At 36.9% G+C, this 19,509-nt stretch overlaps 1 protein-coding gene and 1 long non-coding RNA gene across 2 annotated transcripts in view; both read left to right on the forward strand.

Moving 5' to 3' along the window:
• The first annotated feature begins 263 nt into the window (after positions 1-263).
• On the forward strand, positions 264-11,057 carry mchr2a (melanin concentrating hormone receptor 2a). The gene is made up of 5 exons (XM_051866051.1): positions 264-757; positions 1,647-1,856; positions 5,878-6,072; positions 6,619-6,738; positions 8,907-11,057. The coding sequence occupies exons 1-5, from the start codon at positions 540-542 to the stop codon at positions 9,217-9,219; spliced, it is 1,056 nt and encodes a 351-aa protein (XP_051722011.1). The 5' UTR covers positions 264-539; the 3' UTR covers positions 9,220-11,057.
• A 1,183-nt stretch (positions 11,058-12,240) lies between these two features.
• The window catches only part of LOC127497540 (uncharacterized), a 35,286-nt gene continuing 28,017 nt past the window's right edge, over positions 12,241-19,509 (forward strand). Inside the window, exons 1-2 of the long non-coding RNA XR_007925576.1 lie at positions 12,241-12,921; positions 19,339-19,451. This is a non-coding gene — a long non-coding RNA (uncharacterized LOC127497540). The remainder of the gene's footprint in view (positions 12,922-19,338; positions 19,452-19,509) is intronic.

The raw sequence follows: 19,509 nt of genomic DNA on the forward strand, positions 1-19,509 counted from the left end.
GTGGCAATGTCTCCAAGACACTTGAAAAAAATAATAAAACGTATTTATATTCGTAATTGGTGTCCATTTAAATATTATAATGACTATTAATGGCACTTATTAATAACAGCTTTTGATTGTCTTTTGATATGTTTCTGTAATTACATTTTCCCACCGATTGCCTATGATACTCAAATTATTATATTCAAAATGTATCACAGTATTTCCACTTAAATGCAAATAATCAATAAAGTTAACTAAAGTTATAAGTGGCGGAATTGGTTTAGTACTGTTTGATTAGCGATAGAAGAAGGACCGAATGTGCAATAAAATCTCGTACTGTAAATTTCTTGGTACCTTTCAATAATATCGAGTTGGAGTGCGTCATGGATTGTTCACAAGGTGGCTGCGCGCGCGCGCTGGTACAAGTGGAGACACCAGTGCGCATTCTCTGGTATGATGAGGACGCTGAAGCCCTCGAAGACATTCAATGGACATACAAATATGTGTGATGTTATTCCGCATTTCAGCGCATTCTCGTCGATCAGAATGAAACGCGAATGATGAACGCCATGGTGGAGTTGGAACCTGTTGTTTGGAACTTTACGCTCAAATTAGACAACGGCACACGCGCTAATGAGACAACAGCAGGATATCCAGCCGATGAGTATTACAATATTGTTCACGTCACGGAAACCAAAATCCTTCCTGCATTTATTGGGTTTCTGTGCTCCACCGGGCTTGTTGGAAATGTTCTTGTTTTGGTGACTATTTTAAGGTAAGTTTACAGGTTGATAAGGAAACCTTTTGCTTCTGTTTTTAATTAAGTTATTTTGCATTTGTTTATATATTTTAAAAACAATACATTTACTTCAAGGCATGTTTAATAAATTACTTCATATGGAATACATAACCACTTTCCTGAAATTCTCTACCTTGAATTGTGGTTTTCTCTTTCTTCTTTCTACGAATGCCTGTGTAAAGGTATTTAGTAAAGAAATATGCCACAGGAAATTCTAAAGGAAATAAAAATAAATGTGAACATAGCGAATCATAAACATGTTTATGAAGGCTTAAGAATGTTTTTGAAATCATTATTGAAAGGATGTCATTGGATTTAATAACTTTAATAATTTGATATAGCTTTATTAAAATAAGCATTATATGGGAATTTGCCCCACAATAGACTACATTTAACATCTGGTTACATATATATATATATATTCTTGATCAAAATATTTTTTTCATTTGCACAATCAATCTCTAATGAATGTTACTTTTTATTTGCCACAGTTCTTTTCCATTAGATCAATGAAATTGTTTCAATGATTTAATTCACAAATAAACATCTTCTTTATTTATTTATATCATGGTCTGTCTGAATACTCAATTCTGATTTTCTGGAAGGTGTTCAATAAATCCATTTAACGCACAGGTAATGCTAGTTTATTGCTAGAGGAATTCCTCAGAGAATTTTCACAGTTTTGGTGGATGGATTCCCTCAGGAAATAGCCATGACCCACACTGTCACTCAGTGGAGCTTATATAACCCTGTTTATTGCTGCTTGCAACTTGTCATGTTTCTCTCACATTTCCTGGTAGTTTCTTTAGCAATATCTCACCAAGGGACCACAGATCACAAGTTCTTTCTTGTATTTTTTTTGCAGGTCCGCCAAAAAGACAGTACCAGATGTGTATGTGGGAAACTTGGCTGTGGCCGACCTGGTGCACGTGACCGTCATGCCATTCCTTATTCACCAGTGGGCACGTGGGGGGCACTGGGTGTTCGGCAGCACCCTCTGCACGATCATCACCTCTCTTGATAACTGCAACCAAGTGGCGTGCGCTGCAGTCATGACCGCTATGAGTCTCGACAGGTTTGTGATCAGTGAAATAACAATGTCATCATTGTCATGTGGTTCAAATCATGAAATCATGCTTGAAATGATATAATTACATTTCCAGATAACTAGCTTTATTAAAACAAGCATTAAGTGTTTGTTTAGCAAATATAACAATACACAATTGTTCTTCCATTACACATTTTACATGTGATTTTTTTATTTAAAGAGTCATATTTATTTCGCAAAAATAGTTTTTTTTTTTTTTTTATCATATCATTCAAATCAAAATAGTTTTTTTTAATCCTAATCAAAATGCTTGTCTCAACTGCACTGATGTATGCGAAGCCAAAAATGCAATCATTACACCCAGAGCCGGAATAGGACACAAATTCAGGCTGGAAAATCTCACACTCATTCAGACCATCCCATACAACCACAACAAATTTTGAAACCACGGACAACCCTATTTTTGTATGGCCGTCACATAAAAAGGTCTAAATCCTTAGGCTGGAGCCATGCAAAATAAGTAAAGATTCTTTCTTGAACTGCACCTTCACCTCCTTTTTCCTTCTCTTCATTTTCCCTGATACCTCTCTGTATTTCCCTTGTGTGTGTACTTTTTAGAGGTTCAAGCGCACAGCACTGAAAACCTATTGTAATTGTTAAAATTTCCAAGGATCAGCATTCTCCCCTAAAATTTATTGGGCAGACCAAACCGTTAAGTCATAGAGACTTGAAACTTTGAGGGCTGGTAGTATACTCACACCACCTACAACATCACCAATGCTCACCTCGATCGGCCTGACGGGGGCACTACAGCGGTGAAAAGTACAAAATCGCTCATAACTCCTAAAACATTAGGCGTAGACTCAAGTGTATTATATCGCTGGAATCCTTGGCTCAAGATGGAAAAATGCATTGGATTTGCTTTTCATTTTTCAGGTATTTTGGATTTTTTTGAAAAACCTACTTTTGCGAACTAGTCCTAGGTTTTTGGCCCGATCGGAACCAAACCAGTGCAGTAAGATTCTCTGGAGTGTGATTGTCAATAATTATCAAAAAAAAGTTGAAATTTCGATTCGTGGTCCCTAAGGGCCGCTTAAAACGTTCGAATTGGGCAGAGCCAATTTTACTAAAATGGCTGTAACTCATGAACGGAATGAGATATTTTCACCAAATTCAGCATACCTATGTAAGAGCTTAATCTGTGGTCGCGTGAAAAAAACATGAAAACGGTTATAACTACTTCACCGTTAGTCTGACTGACTTGAAAATTGGCATGCAGTGTCTTTGTCTAAAGTGCTATAATTGCCTATGTGGGACATTGACACATCTCAGAAAACATGTCTGCCATCGGCCAATGAAGTTTGAGCAGCTATTGGACAAGGTTAACGGAGGCCGATTGGAACGAAACTCACTGGGCCTGTTTGACTCACAGCCCTAGAGGCCTGTGAGAAATTTGAAAGAAATCGGCCACCAAGGGGGCCCTTCATGTTTTTCGCCTGCGTAAAGGATTGCAACATGATTCCTTGGATATGTCCACAACATTCGTACCACATGATAAAAACCCTCATTTTGAGCAACTCTAGGACCGCCGCTGTCAATTGAATAATTTGTTAAATATTGGAGATAATTTAAAAAAAAAAAAAAAAAAAAAAAAAAAATTTGGTAAACTAATCCTAGGTTTTTGGATCAACCTCGATAACTGTTAAAAAGCTTTAAAAAAAACCATGTATTTCCTTAGTAAATTGCCTGTATTGGCTGTAAATGGCCTTTTCAATCTATGATCTAAGCGGTTAAATGCTTGCTAAATAAAACAATATCTTTTTAAGCATGTGCTTAAAGACCTTAAAGCGCTTGAACCCCGATAATTGCTGCTCACAGCTATATTTTGCTATTTTTCTCGTAGGCTACTTGTCACTTCACCAGCAGGTCTACTGTTATAAACAGAACTGTCTCCACCTTGTTGCAAAACAACCACCTCGTAATTTGTTTGCACAGAATCTAAATTTATTTAAGTTAAAATCAAATTATTGCATTAGGACAATCAAAGTATTGCATTAGGGCGTGTTGATGTTTTTTTTTTTTTTTTCTTAGAATGACTTAAATATCCAAATATATTAAATATAGATTTAACAAAACTAAATTTCACACAAATATAGTAAAACAAATTTTCTAAATTGCCTAAATGCCAAACTTAGTACAACAAAAACTACATCATGACAATATCTTAAAAAAAAAAAAAAAAAAAAAATCCTAATACTGGACATGTTATTGCATTATGACTACTCATATTTTTGTTATTATTTTCTACCCTCGCTCCCTTCAATGTGAACATTTGTCTGCTAAATTACTATTGAAACTTTACAATTGATAATTATGTCCTTTAACAGTCAGTATTTAAGTGACGATAATAATGCTAACATTTGCTAGCCGTTTAATGCTAAGTTAATTAAGACAAAACTACAGTAGTCTATTTACAGATGAAACTGACCTGCATTCGAAACCCTGAACATGTCTGTAATTTTGCTGCATTTCGCTAGTTTTTCTTGGAGACCATTACATTAGCATGCCCTTCCTCTCTGCTCCACCTGACCGCTTTCTTCATCCTCCTCGACCTCGAGGCCCTCGCTGGCGGAGACGCGGAGCAGACGTGAGCCGGATCGTACTAGCTTTGCCAGTCGGGTCCAGACTAACAGATTCATTATCGATATATTTTCGAATGCCGAATTCGGAAATTAAAACTTTAGCACATTGGGTTGGCAATAATACATTTAAAAAAAAAAAAAAAATCTCTTCTGATAGGCCTAATAAAAGCTCAGGTTATGAGTTCTTAGAAGAAGAGGGTCTAAGACAGACTGTCACGTGAAGAAGTTGTTATAAGGGCTTTATCTCAGTAACTATTTTCGAGTAACAAGGTTTTAAGCAAAAGTTTGATTTCGAATATTTTGTTTTCTGTATGTTGGTTTCATCGTAAATTATGATAATTTGTGTACATGTGTACAGATTTACTTGGGCATGTTGACATAAAAGTGTGATAAGTCACTGAATTGTTAGTTAGTGCTACACTGACATATTTATTAGGTTTTGATTACACTTCTCCACTGGGAATTGCATACAGTTTTTGAACTGTGGCTGGTAGTAGCCTACAGTAATATTTTGATGTAGCACATAAGTGCATTAGTGTTTCATTTAGAGCTGCTATACTATAATATCACCACTAGAGGCCACACTTACCACAATTATAGAGCAGGCTAGTAAAATCATTTTCATTTGTGTAGCACATTTAAAAACAACCTTTTGACCCAAACCGTTTGACCCAAAGCAAAATATCAAAATGAACAAATGACAACAGGAAATAAAAACAGGAATAATTTCAATCAGTCACAAAAAACCTTGGAGCAGCCTCAAACTGTTTTAAAATAATAAGACTTGACTGTTCATAAACACTTGAACAACAAACCAATTCTATGCTGGCCTGCATACAGTATAATAAGGGTCTTGCCTATTTTGTGCTTCTTTAGCATAAGGAGTGGTATATATTCTCTTGTTACATGAACATGTATTATTTTTTTCCCCATAAACCCTCTCAGAATTATAATGGATCATTTTGATGAAGAATTTACTTGACCAGGGATGTGTTATTTGGACATTGACAGGAAGCTGTGGTTGACTATCCATGCACACCCTCATTTCCCACAATGCAGCATCTCCGCAGTAGACTCTGTTTTCTCTTTTGTTTCAAAGAGATTTATTTTTGGGTTTGAGAAGATAATTAATTAATTAATTCCAATGCACATCTTGGCACAAGATGATTTAACACCAAGCTCATTCTGCTTTTTCTTTCAGCAACAAGACTGTCTGTCCATTACTGTAAATGTCAGATTGTGTCTTCACCAACACAGTAATGGTGAACGGGAAACATTTTTAAATTGAACATTTCGCTTCTCATAGATGTCAGGCAACTAATTAAATGATAAAATGACCAATTTTTGTCTGAAAATATACATAAGAGGGGTAAAATCTGTATTGTTCATTCATTTATGTGCTCCAGATACCTGGCCCTTGTTCATCCATTTCGCCTGTTGAGTCTCAGGACCAGATCCAGGACAATCCGTATTAACCTGTTTGTGTGGGCGGCCTCCTTCATCATGGTTCTGCCTGCCTGGGTTCATGCCAAAGTGATCCGCTTCAGGGACGGGCTGGAGAGCTGTTCCCTTAACCTAGTATCTCCCAAAGAGTTGCTTTGGTAATTGGTTTTGCTTGTGTACTTCTGTATAACCTTCTGCACAGGTCTGATTATTCCATCTCTGATCACCACTTATTTGTATTGTCATAGACTGACGTCTGAATTTGATCCTTCTGTCACTCTATTGTTATACAGTCGTCTATTGAAAAGTGCTAGGAGGTTGACAAATGCCAGCAAATACTTGTTTTCATGAGTGTACCATTTTCAGCGTTCTGTTTGAGAAATTTGCTACAAAAAATTATAGATTTTTTTTCCAGAATAGTGTGCTTTTTTAAGGAAGCTATTGTCTTTTATCTGCTGTGAAAGCTGCCATTCAGCATAGTGGCACATAGGTTCATAGACACTTAAAACAACACAATAAAACGTTTCTGTATTTTCAGTCAGTATATTTTCCATTTCAACAGAAAATTGCATTTACTGAAGTCTGATGTTCAGAGGAATCCATCCTTCTTGTTTAATTAAACTAAGTGAAGCATAGAGTGGGAAAATAAAGGCTTTAAAGCTCTTCTCACATGACTGACATCTTGTGTCCTTATATATCTGTAGGTACACACTCTACCAGACTGTGACCTCCTTCTTCCTGCCATTACCTCTGATTGTCATTTGCTACATACTGATTCTCTGCTACTCCTGGCGAATGTATCGCAAGAACAAAAAGGCTCACAGGTTCATTTACATTCATCATACAGCCAGTATGTGATACCAAACTGTCAAAGCTACAAATGTAATTGCTTTTGAAGCCATTCAGTGGCTTTACTGTTCTAATTAGGTCTACACTGGTTTCATTCATTAATATTCCGTTCGCCGTCAATAAGGAGAATATCATCTGCAAAGTGAATATGAATCCCTTTTTTCTTGTATGAAGCTGTCAGATGTGACATCCCTTTTGAGAGTTATCCTGCTCATGGAAATGTTTTCATTTTTTAGATTGACAGCACATGCTAATGTAGATTTTATGGGCTAAACCATCATTTATAAGAATTTTCTTTAAAAAAAAAAATCCCAGGTTCAATATGTTTTCTTTAAAAAAACAAATAAACAAAAAAAAAAAACAATACACTTACAGTGGATGTAAATGCAGACAGTTTTTGGAGAAATGTGAAGCGTAGAATTTTATGAGAGCACTTACATTAATTCTTCTATTAAAACTTGTATATTTTTGAGTTGTAATGCTATTTGCATATTTTTTTTTTTTTGAGTTTTAAGTTTTATGGCATTATGTTATCGATGCAACAAGTTGTAAACTTATATATAACAATGCCTTAACCCACACAGAGAAGGCTAGTAAGAAATTTTTTTACACTAAAGTCATGTTAACAACATGCAAATGCTGTCAATTGAGCTTAAAGGTGCAATATGTAATATTTTTGCAGTAAAATATCCAAAAACCACTAGGCCAGTGTTATATATTTTGTTAACTTACAATATTCCAAATGTTTCCAACTATTTGTAAATCGTGAGAAAATTGCAATTTTAAACAAGGCTCCGGGACCTGTGAGGAGTCGCCTGTCAATTGCGTCATACCCGCGTTAACCCTTGGTCTGCCTCGGTTTCTCGGTTTTATTTTGTAGAAACCATGGAAACACCAAAGACGCTTTAATATATTACACTTTTTAATAGACAAGGCAACAACTGCTTTGATATATTTATAGACAGTAAAAACGAATTGTTGTTATATAGCTCAACACGTGTAGTCTTATTGTTTAAATCTAATTTTCTTGATTTTTTGCGAGTACCATGCTTTACCATGCCTCAGAGAAAAACACTATTTTGTCAAGTAGCTAACATAGCATAATCAGATGCAGCTTTATTTTTAGTAACAGTAATACAGAATTTTCTCCATCATACAATACGTTTTAAAATGAATTGCATGCCATTTATCAACACAAGCCATCCAGCATTTAATATGATATTCAAAATCGATCTAGTTTACTGCACTGTCTCAAACAAGTGTCTCACAGCAGCCGCCGAGCAAACGCACAGAGTAATGTTATAACATCATTTTCAACACTCTCAAATGTATCTAATATAATAAACAGAGCTGCGTTACCTCATACTCATGACCGGAAAAGCGGAAGCGGCACCAGCGACTGTGGCATAATACAAGTTCCGCTGCTCGTGAGGCGTGTGTTTTCGTTCAGCTCCCACAACACTCGGCCCTGCTCTGCTTCATACTACAATAACATTAATAATCGCATCTATGAACATGATTTCTTTGCGAGTCCTATCCCTGTCCTTTTGCACCGTTGTTGAGGTGAAGACCACATGTCCCAAGATTCCGCACTCAAACTTGGCGTCATCAAGCTACGCCTTTGTTTTGAATAGGCCTCTAGCGATCTCTAGCAGACAACATTTGTACATATTGCACCTTTAACTTGGAGTGAAACCGTAATATTCCTTTAAGTTTTGCTGTGCATTGTTAATTTACATATTAAAGGGACAGTCCACCCAAAAATGAAATTTCTGTCAGCGTATACTCACCCTCATGTCGTTCCAAATCTGTATGCATTTCTTTTCTCTGCTAAACACAAAAGAAGATATTCTGAAGAATGTTGATAAACAAAGTTGTTTTGTTCTTACAATGGAAGTCAATAGGAAACAAAACTGTTTAGTTTCCAACATTTTTCAAAATATCTTCTTTTTTGTTCCGCAGAAGAAAGTCAGTCTTATGGTATGACAAGGAAGTGAGTAAATGATGACAGAATTTTCATTTTTCAGTGGACTATTCCTTCAACTGTAATGACCATATTTAGGATTTTAGATTAGAACATTGTGTGTAACTAGATTGGCTATATACTCTATGACCAAAACCTGCATTCCTCGCTTTCTCTCAGATATAACACCAGCCTGCCTCGGGAGCGTGTGGTTCGCCTCACTAAAATGGTCCTGGTTCTGGTAGCGGTGTTCCTGGTCAGTGTTGGGCCGTACCACATCCTGCAGCTGGTTAACCTGAGCGTACCTCGCCCGTCGTTAGCGTACCACACCTGCTACTACCTGTCCGTGTGCCTGAGCTACGCCGCCAGCAGCATAAACCCCTTCATCTACATTCTGCTGAGCGGACACTTCCGCCACAGGCTGGTCTGTCGGGATACACCCAGCATGCCAAGTGTGGAACGGGAGATCCAGGCCCCCCGCTCCAGTTTTTAACTTCATTTAACACTGAAACACAAGTAACACTGTTAACAGATGAAGCCTTTGTTGGTCTTATGCAAAGCACATTGAAAATAGATTCCTATTTGTTGGGAGGGATTTCATAGGAGGCATGGGGTGTTTGATATGTACATGTATGCATGTCTTGCACGTTTTACAGTAGGCCAGTGTTTTAAATGTGCTGTTATTTATTATTTTTGTGGTGTCTTGGCTCCCTCTACTGTTTAGTTGTAGTAATTCACACTTTGGTTATTCACACTTTGGTAATCTCTATCTATCTATCTATCCATCCATCCATCCATCCATCCATCCATCCATCTATCTATCCTGTCCATAGGGCCTATACACCTTCAAACTATATTTTCAAAACTTTGAAAAAGGCTTTAACAAGTCAACATTCAAAGTTTGTCTTGAAAAACTTCACTTTTATACTTAAAATTACAGTAATATTTTTTTCTTGATTTTTTTTTAATGCTGATTTTTTTAAATATATATTCTATTTCCTAATTCTAATTTGAATTGTAATTCTGCAATTGATATTAAAAAAAGACATTCTCAATTCTTTTTTGAATTCTGCACAACCCTGCCTTTCATTGAAGGGGCAGTTTTGGCAATTGCAGATTGCATTAATTTTGTGGTCTGCAGTACTCATCACTGGAGAAAATAAATAATGATGATATTGATAATTATAATAACTGTTTAGGGCATAATGCAGACCTCATTGTGGTCTTGTACTGTATAATATGGCTCTGTTTTCTGGTTTTAATCTTGATTGTACAGTATGTGACATTTTGAAATTGTGATATTTTATTATCTTGTGAATGTTTTATTGTATTATCAACAGGTTTTTATTAAGGAAAGTTTTGCATATCATGAATGTGTTTAGTACCTAAAGGTTGCTCTGCACTGTACAGAATGTATTGAGGCACGTGAGCATGTTTTTATTCAACTTGTGTGAGTGCATTACATTATCATTGTTACATACAAGCAAAATCAATATTGCTCGTGACAAAAGGTTGCTGTTGTGCAGAAATCCTTTTAGGGCATTTGGTATTGTCTGGTGTGTAAACTGGACATCATAATGAAGTGGCTGGCAGCTCTAAAGAGTGAGGTCACAGACCAGACGGGCAGAGATGCAGGGATCCGTTGGCAGCCCAGCTCCCAGAGTTGAATCAATTCTCCGACCAGACCAGAGACAGACAGGGACCGCGTCTGACCTAAAGCATGCCTGACGGCAATGGCTGGAAAACTCACCGTCGTGCTTGCTCTCTGTCTCTCAATACCGTCTATGGTCCAGTAAACTAGCCAGAAGCAAAATACCAACTGATGTGTTCAAATACTTGTCAATATTAGAGTTTCAGTGTCAACATAGCTTGTTGAGACCATGCATTTCAATAATACTATTCAATACAGTAATATAAGTGACAAACTGTTGTGCTATTGATTCCAATGCAGCAACAGAGATTCTGCCTGGGTAGGAAAGTGCTTTTACCTTTTGTTTCTTGCTCTGTTAAAGCACATACTGCAAAGTCTTCACCCTGTATTTTCCGCATTACATCATTTTTCTCTTTCTCAAACTTTGAATGATCATTCTGCTGTCTGAGCGCGGTGACTGACTACTGCTGCTGCTGCTGCTAGTCTGACATTGTTTGACCTTGTTTGTGACTTGCTTCATGTGGCACTGGCCTTGTTACTTACACCTCAACAGTTTGGCTGCCAGTTTGTGTTGTGTTTGTCACACGCAGGCTTTTGTTTTTATATCTGTTATTTTATTTTGAAAGATCATTTATTGTATTTTAAATATGAGTTATTAAATCTGTCTGAAATCACGAGTATTTTCTTTTAATTGGTTAACATTTGTTGTATGATTGGTAGAAGAAGATTAGTAGAACATTTTGTTTTCCAGTAGTGGAAGTGTACAGATGACAAGTGAAACCATGTCACTGTAAAATAGAAAATGCCATATATTTCTATAGCCTACAATACATACACCCCATCTCACATTTTAGAGGAGACTGGACAGACAAAAACATATCCTGGACGTACAAATATACCACTAAAGTAGTTTAATTTTTCACCAGTAGAGGGCATGTGCTGACAATTTTCGAAGCTTACAGTTTGCAGGTGCTTTTTTTTTTTTTTTTTTTTTTTTTTTTTTTTTTAACAAACGGGCAAAATATATAGGCCTACACAATATTTAGTGAATCACTTCAGCATGTGTTTTTATATGGGTCTATAATGTATGCAAGATAAAATCATATTTCTCCCTGTGAACATTTATGCACTTACATCCTTTTATTATTTTTGTCCTACTGATACATTTAGCCTAATAAATGACACGGTTCCCTGGAATAGGCTACTTGATCAGAGTAAAAAAGTAATTTGTCGAATGACCGCTAAATTGGATATTTCATTGTTGTCGTTGGTAACAAACTGGGCCTACTTTCATGTGTCTTAATTCTCCTTGATCTATTAATTTTATTTTCAACGCAATGGCCCAAAACGATCACGACTGCTGTAAAATGGTACTGGAGAAATTCAATTTAGTATCAATTTGATTAAGTCTTATTAATAATGAAACGTAGGAAAAGGGGCTAAAATGGCGAGAGACCGCGTATTATGGACTTTTTTTTCTTAGCGGAATCATATTAAGATAATTAAAAATAATTTCAAATAACTTATTATTTCATGTCTATGTATTTTTGTTGTTGTGAGTATTCCTAAACGAAATAAAGCCTACAGTAAACCCATCATTATTTCAAAATAGGACTTAAGCTGCAATACACAACACAAGTCCTTTCTAGTGTCACGTGCCAGAATTTGTTCATAGCCTATGTAAATCACTTTTTCACCTTTCTTATATTTCTTATATATATTATGTACACTGAAAGATATTAAGAAATAATTCTGTAACTGTAGCTACTTAATTAGAAGAGCTTTTTAATTAATAGTAATATATATTATCTTATGCGGGCTTCATTTCCGCATTCATCCTCCTTGATCATTAACTATAGCTATTCCAATACATTTCAACGATGAAATTTAAGCAAACACCAGTCTTTAAAACGGTAAAACAATTTGGCACTGACAGTTTCGCACTTTGACAAATGACCTCGGTTATTTAATCGTATTTATTTAAGATTAATATTCCCGGACATGTCTGTACATGGTGAAACCTGTGTGAAGAGATAAGCACAGGTTTTCGCCTGTGAGGCAATGGTGCGCGCAGGTTTCCCGACAGCCTGTTGTTTCGCGGGCGGGTACCACGAGCAGAAACCAAGCGCGAATCAAAGGCCTGACAACTTCTTTGTTAATTGGAACAGGCTTCTCGCTATGTGTGCAGTGAGGGTGCTGAAAAGCCTAAGATACAATATGACAAGTGTGAGCACGAAGTAGAGTCGCTTTTAATTAATTTTTCTTTCTCCATTGGAAGCCTCGCTGTGCTCGTTTGTGATACATTTCGAGTTGTAATTGACGAAATATCTCGCAACTGCAGTATTATTCTTCAGCTTGGAGTTGCCTTTGTGTTTGTGGAATCAATGTGGGACTGTCAGGTATAGAGTGAAAACCATAAATAAAGTCAATTTGACCTAGAGATTAAACTCGTTGCACTGTGGTGTATGCTGCCACACTGTAGGCGTATTGTGTGGAAGAGCCTCTGCACATGACCTCAGCTGAAACACTGGACATCTAGCAGAGGTAAGTGAGCAGTTTATTGGTTTTAAATGTTTATTTTGGGTGTCCATCCACATTAAGAGCACTTTTCCCTACTTTCTAACTCCTAAAACGGATTTTGGGGGGCATAGGCCTATTTCCCACTGGAATTGATTTTCAGAGTAAACAATATACAGTAAAGCACACAGCAATCAACACCAAATATAAAAGTATTGTAAGTAATGGGCAAGATATCACAATAAACACCGACCAGGGTCCTAGACTTTTTTTTTTTTTTTTTCATTTTTAGTTTTTATTCATTAAGATGCTTCATATTTTCTCAAAGACACTGAAGTCAGACAGATACAGGTCACTTAAGTGTGTGGCAGAGGCATTAAATCCATAACTAGACAGGCCTATGTTCAATTTATGTGTGGTAGATATTCAGTGAGACATTTCTCAAAATATCTTCTTTTAAGTTCCAGAGAACAATACCAGTTATACAGGTCTGGAACAACATCAGGGTGAGTAAATAATAACGGAATTTTCATTTTTGGGTGAAGTATCCCTTAAAGAGAATTTTTAGGATGATTATAAGAGTTAAGTAGATGCCTTTTTATTTTCAGATTGATTTAGTGCAAAAAATATTATAAAGATATATGGCTCTAAGGCTGTTTCTTCCACATTCTCAGTGTGTGTAAGGTAACCATGATGTTTAGTGGACCAAAAATGTTGATTCGACTGAGTTATTTGACTATGCAAAAGCATGGTGCACATTGCACATTTCCCGCTCCCACAACCTCGGCACATGCTTGTGTGGCTTGTGCTGATTATCCAGCCTCCACAACTCCAGATGGATCAACACATGCTGAAAATGCGACAAACTAAGACGCAGTTTTCCATCTGACCTCAATCTATCACTTCTGTTTGCCCGTATAAATGTCAGCGTGCTTCCACTCTCAGACTCAGTGAGAAAAATGTAATCATGTTGTCATCTTATAAGTCCTTTTAACAGCCTCATCAGAGTTTGTTTGCATGTTAATCGAATCAGTGTGGGTGGGCATTGCCTTAACCTGTTGTCATGTATCTTGTCGAAACGCTTCTGCCACAGGCATACTTGCCTGGTAGAGTTAAGTCTATTGCCCTTTAGTCTTATAAGACTGTTGTTTACAGGTGGAGTAGGCTATTTTTTGGATAAAGGCCCGTTCATACCAAGGATAAATATAATGATCAAGATTTAGTTTAAAAAATGATTCTAAATATAAAAGAATTGCGGAGTCCACACCACAACTATAACGATAATATCACAGAGGAACGATATTGCTGGAATCATTTTCAGAACGATTTTTTTAAGCTGATGAACAAAAAAATATTCACAGCCCATCCTGCTTTAAAGAGCTTGAGCATTTAAAGCAGTAGATGGCAGCCCATATAACCGCTTGTGAGAAACTTGTGAAATTTGGCACATAGAGGACAGTCTGAACTGTCACCATAGCAAATTTGGAGTCTCTAACTCAATCCCTCTAGCGCCACCAATTGTCCAATGTTGAACTCATGTATATGCTAATAATTGAACCGTAAGGGCTAGAAACAAAATTCTTTTTTCCTCTGATTCCTTGGCTCAAGACGATTCGATTGCACCCTATGACGTCATTTTCCATCATAAAATTTTTTCCACCATTTTGAATTTTCCGAAAAACCTACTTTTTCAAACTCCTCCTAGGCCGTTGCTCCGATTTTCACGAAATTTGAACCAGATCATCTTCAGACCATGCCGACAAAAAGTTATGGAATTCAAGTTGATTTCTCAAACCATTTTCCAAAAATGTGCGAATAAATTTTTTAACGCAGTGCTTGTGAAAATAGATGTAAGGCTGTATCTCCGCAACGCTTTATCATATTCAGACCAAACTTGGTACAAAAATTAACCATAAAATTGGTCTTATTAGATTCAGGGCGACATTCTGAGTTGAAAGATATCCAATTTTCCCATATCAGCCATTTTGTCCATCTGCCATTTTGAATTTTGGACAAAAATACTGTATTTTATGAACTCATTAGAGTATCATTACAAAACTCGGTATGGTTCTTCGGCACCTGCCCTGACAGTACTCAAAATGTTTCGGGGCACCGCCACCTTGTGGTCAAAAGTTATAATGAAATTTACAAAAATGCTAATAACTTTTGATTAAATCAGCCTATTGTAATGAAACTGGTCTCAATAGATTCCTTGGGTCATGCTGAGAACATAGATAACAAATTTGCCATAGTCGGCCGAATTTCCTGTCCGCCATTTTGTTTTTCTTTAAAAACCTACTTTTTTCAGACTCCTCCTAGACCGTTGATCCGATTTTCACCAAAATCGAATCGTATCATCTTCAGACCATGCAGACAAAAAGTTATGGATTTCAAGTTGATTCGTCAAACATTGTTCGTATACCGCAGCGACAAATTTGAGGCATGATGCAAAAACGACTCTTGAAGCTGTATCTCTGCAATGCTTTGGCATATTGACACCAAACTTTGCATATGTAATTGTCACCTCACACTGACAGTATCACATCAATTTGGTCACAGCACCACCTATTGGTTGAAAGTGATAAATCATTAAATCATTATTATTAACTGTATGGTTTTTTTAGTCATTTTGCCTGATCTTAATACGTCTTTAATTGCTCGTTGCAGTCAGTCTGATGCTCCCAGCTGCGCTGGCATGTCTTGTTGTGCCTTTTTTGTGCTTGGCCCCTTAATTGCTGCTTGCAGCTATATTGTAGTTATAGTTATCGTTCTTGGTGTGAACGTGCTCTTAAAGGCCTTGTTTTATTTTTGAAATGACTGCAACCAAGTGGGATGGTTGGACTGATCTAGCTTTGTATCACACAGTTTTGGATGTACATGATCACGTTAACCTTAAAGCAGATTAAAAGACAAAGGGCGCAGAAATCACCTGTACCGAACACGAGCCGGTCCGCTTTAATGGTTTTTGAAACGATTACATGCATTCTAATGGAGGGCATTAACATGCATGTGTTAGAAACAATAGCATCCCTCATTGTTTCTCCATTCTTCATTAAAGCTGTAATTCAGTGCAAAATGATTGACTGCCAAGTTTTGTGAACATCAAAGCTTTTTTAATATAATTTCCCCCTAACAAGAAACCCCATTAAATTAACATGCATTTTGAATCTTTTGCCCAATAAGTTGCTTAATGAATTGTGAGAGGCATTGACAGTGGTCAGGGCCTCACATTAATGTCCGAATTAGACATTTAAAATATTGTGTGTGTGTGTTGTCCATTTTGAATCGTGCTGAGATGTGATGTGTGTGATACGAGTGAGGTCTCCAGTGCTCTTCATGCCCCGTTAATAACCTGGCCAGCTTTGATGTGGCAGTGTGGAGCGAGGTGGCTCTTTCTCTGCATCACTTGTGGCATGTAAATCCGTCCAGCATTTTATCTCCTTACCTGCTGCTCAAGGGGTGACTGGATTCGCTCTGGCTGCCTGTATATTCACTCTGTTGTAGCGTGAGTCATGAGATGTCACCTACCCGACGGGCCACTCACAAACGCTTTGGGAAGAATGTGAATCTTTGTGTATTTGCGTTTATGTTCATTTGATAATAGTGCCAGTCTGTGTATGACATTCAGTTATAGCTATGAATATGAACATTGGTAATGCTCTATTTCTAAAGGGCTTGTAGTACTTGTAACTTGGCTGGTCTAGCTTGTTTGTACGAAAGCCTGCTTATGCCTCAGAGAGAAAAGACTTTATATAACAGACAATTGCACTTTATTTCTCATAATTGCGAAAATCTAATCTTCCAATGTGACTTTGTCTCATAATATGATTTTTATATCTCTTAATTGTGTATTTATATCAGGCAGTGTGGTATTTTTCAATTTTTAATTTTTCGTAATTTAACTTTTTCTTGTAATTTTGAATGTTTCTTGTCATTTTGTCTTGTAATATAACTTTATCCCATGGTTTCACAGACAGAGCTTAAACTAGTCCTAGACTAAAATGCATGTTTGAGCTGTTTTAACTGAAAGCAACTTGTACTGGGCCTGACATATCTTAAAATATGTCAGTGCCATTGTTTTGTCTCAAGATGCACACCAGTAATGTGTGTGTTTTTTTTTTTTATTTTTTTTTTTTTTAGTGAACGTTTATAAAAGCTACTTAAATGCCCTTATTGAACTAACTAAGGCCTAATCCTGGCTTAGGCTAAACCCTGTCTGTGAAACCGGGCCTTTTATATCTCGCAATTGCGTATTTATATCAAGCAGGGTGATGTTTCTTAATTTTTACTCTCATCATTTCTACTGTTTCTCATAATTGCGACTATATATCTCTTATACATCTTTATATCTTGCAATTGTGTTGTCATGTTTCACAAAATTCTTTCTCACAATGTGACTATATATCTGTTGCAGTTTATTTTCTCTTAATTTCGACTATTTCTCGCAATCGCAGTTACATCTCTTAAATCTTGCAATGCAGCATTTTTTGTAATTTCTACTTTGTTTCTAATAAATACGACTGACTTTATATCAAAATGTAACTATTTATTATTTTAACTTTTTCATGATTGTCTTTTTTATACTGCGGTGGCAGCAGGCTTCCATTTGCTTGTCTGTTCAAGTATAAAATGTTTTGAATTGTTTAATTGTTTTATTGTGTTTGCAAGTTATGATGTATGCAGCACACTGTTTATTTCTACTGTGATTGAAACCTAAGTTAAAGGGATAGTTCACCCAAAATTGAAAATTATCCCATGATTTACTCACCCTCAAGCCATCCTAGGTGTATATGACTATGTTCTTTCAGACGAACACAGAGTTATATTAAGAAATATCCTTGCTCTTCCAAGCTTTGTAATGGCACTGAATAGCACTCCTGATTTTGAAGTGCATCCATCCATCATAAAAGTAATCCATACTAGTCCAGGGGGTTAATAAAGGCCTTCTGAAGCGAAGCGATGGGTTTTTGTAAGAAAAATATCCATATTTAAAACTTTATAATCTAAAATAACTAGCTTCCAGCAGACAGCCTACGCAAATCGATTTGCGTCAAAAGAGTAACTTCTGACACAATGTATGACGTGGGAGTAGTGTAAGTTTAGTCGCCTCTCGCGGTTCTATCAAATAGGGCTGGGCAACAAACTCAAGCTCCTCTACTCTTTTATTGAAATCCTCTGATATTTCTCTTTTAAAAATTCTCTTTTTAGACTAATTCGTGATCAGTGTTTTGTTTTGCTCTATCCTTTGCGCTTCCGCGTTCGTCAGTGCGTCGTGCGTCATGCGTCATATCAGAGGTTAATCTTTTTCAAGTCAATTTGCTTAGGCCGTCTGCCGGAAGCTAGTTATTTAGTTTATAAAGATTTAAATATGGATATTTTACTTATAAAATATATACGTATAAAAATCCATCGCTTCTCTTGAGAAGGTTTTTATTAACCCCCTGGAGCCATGTGGATATCTTTTATGATGGATGGATGCACTTTTTTTTTTTTTTTTTTTTAAGACATCAAAATCAGGAGCGTCATTTACTACCATTTATAAAGCTTGGAAGAGCCAGGATATTTTTTCACATAACTTTGTGTTTGTCTAAAAGAAGATGGTTATATACACCTAGGATGGCTTGAGGGTGAGTAAATCATGGGATAATTTAATTTTTGGGTGAACTGTCCCTTTAAGCTTTGGTTCATCACCTGTCAATCATTTCATTTGTTGACCAGTTCCGGCCACAACATCTCTTATGCAATCAAACAGTGGCAAACCTGCACTCCAGTGTGCATTTGGTTGGTTAAAAACACATTTGTTGTCTTGCGCTAACCCAGAGAGAGCACGTCTGATCGCCCTCTTGACCTTGAGATGAATGGCTGCCCAAACCAGTCCCTGCTACACATTATCATTTAAATGGCCCAAGGAGAAGGTTAGGTCAGCTCATTTGATGTTGAAATGCAAACAGAGATCAAAGGAGAGAACTCGCAGTGGCCTATATTTACAGTAGTCGGTCTTGGATTGGTGTGTTCGGTGGCAGAGGTGGAGTGTATTGTCTGTGTGTATGTGTTAGACAAGAGAGTTTTGTAGGAGGGAAGAGCACATTGTCTATTTGTTCTGCTTGGTCCTCATGGGTAGATAGCTCATTAACCATTGTGGCCTGGCACAATAGCCAAGAGCGCTGGCTGCATGGGTACAACAAGTCCAGCACAATACCTGTAAACAGCCAGCGGCTTAATTGAAATAGGCCCCCGAGATCACCAGGCTGTCATAACGATAATAGACTTGTATAGGTGCATAATATCAGAATTGCAGAGGCCTATTGGTGGAGAGTATGTGTATGTGTGTGTGTGATTGTGGTTTCTCTGTGAAACGGTGGTTTAATGCTGTTGAGATGTTACCAGAGAGGCATGTGTACTAGCTGAGTTTTTGTTTAACACAATTATTTTCTTATGCTCCAGTTTCAGATCACTGAATGGCACAAGCTTTGGCACCACACACCTCCAATCATCACCTTAGACAAGAAAAGGCTGAAAGATCCAAAAGAAGAGGATGAAATGGTCAACAATGTGTGGTAATAAAAGTAATCCAATTAGATAAAAGACTAGTCCTAGGATTCAGCAGGGACTTGG

This window comes from Ctenopharyngodon idella, chromosome 16 (assembly GCF_019924925.1).
Source record: "Ctenopharyngodon idella isolate HZGC_01 chromosome 16, HZGC01, whole genome shotgun sequence".
NCBI classification, from domain to species: Eukaryota; Metazoa; Chordata; class Actinopteri; order Cypriniformes; family Xenocyprididae; genus Ctenopharyngodon; species Ctenopharyngodon idella.

Bases quoted from the DNA above. Each gene is read 5' to 3' on its own strand.
- mchr2a (XM_051866051.1), top strand. From the start codon at position 540: ATGATGAACGCCATGGTGGAGTTGGAACCTGTTGTTTGGAACTTTACG. The intron at 758-1,646 runs GTAAGTTTACAG...TTTTTTTTGCAG, and splicing joins GTTTTGGTGACTATTTTAAG to GTCCGCCAAAAAGACAGTAC. The intron at 6,073-6,618 runs GTAATTGGTTTT...ATATATCTGTAG, and splicing joins TCTCCCAAAGAGTTGCTTTG to GTACACACTCTACCAGACTG.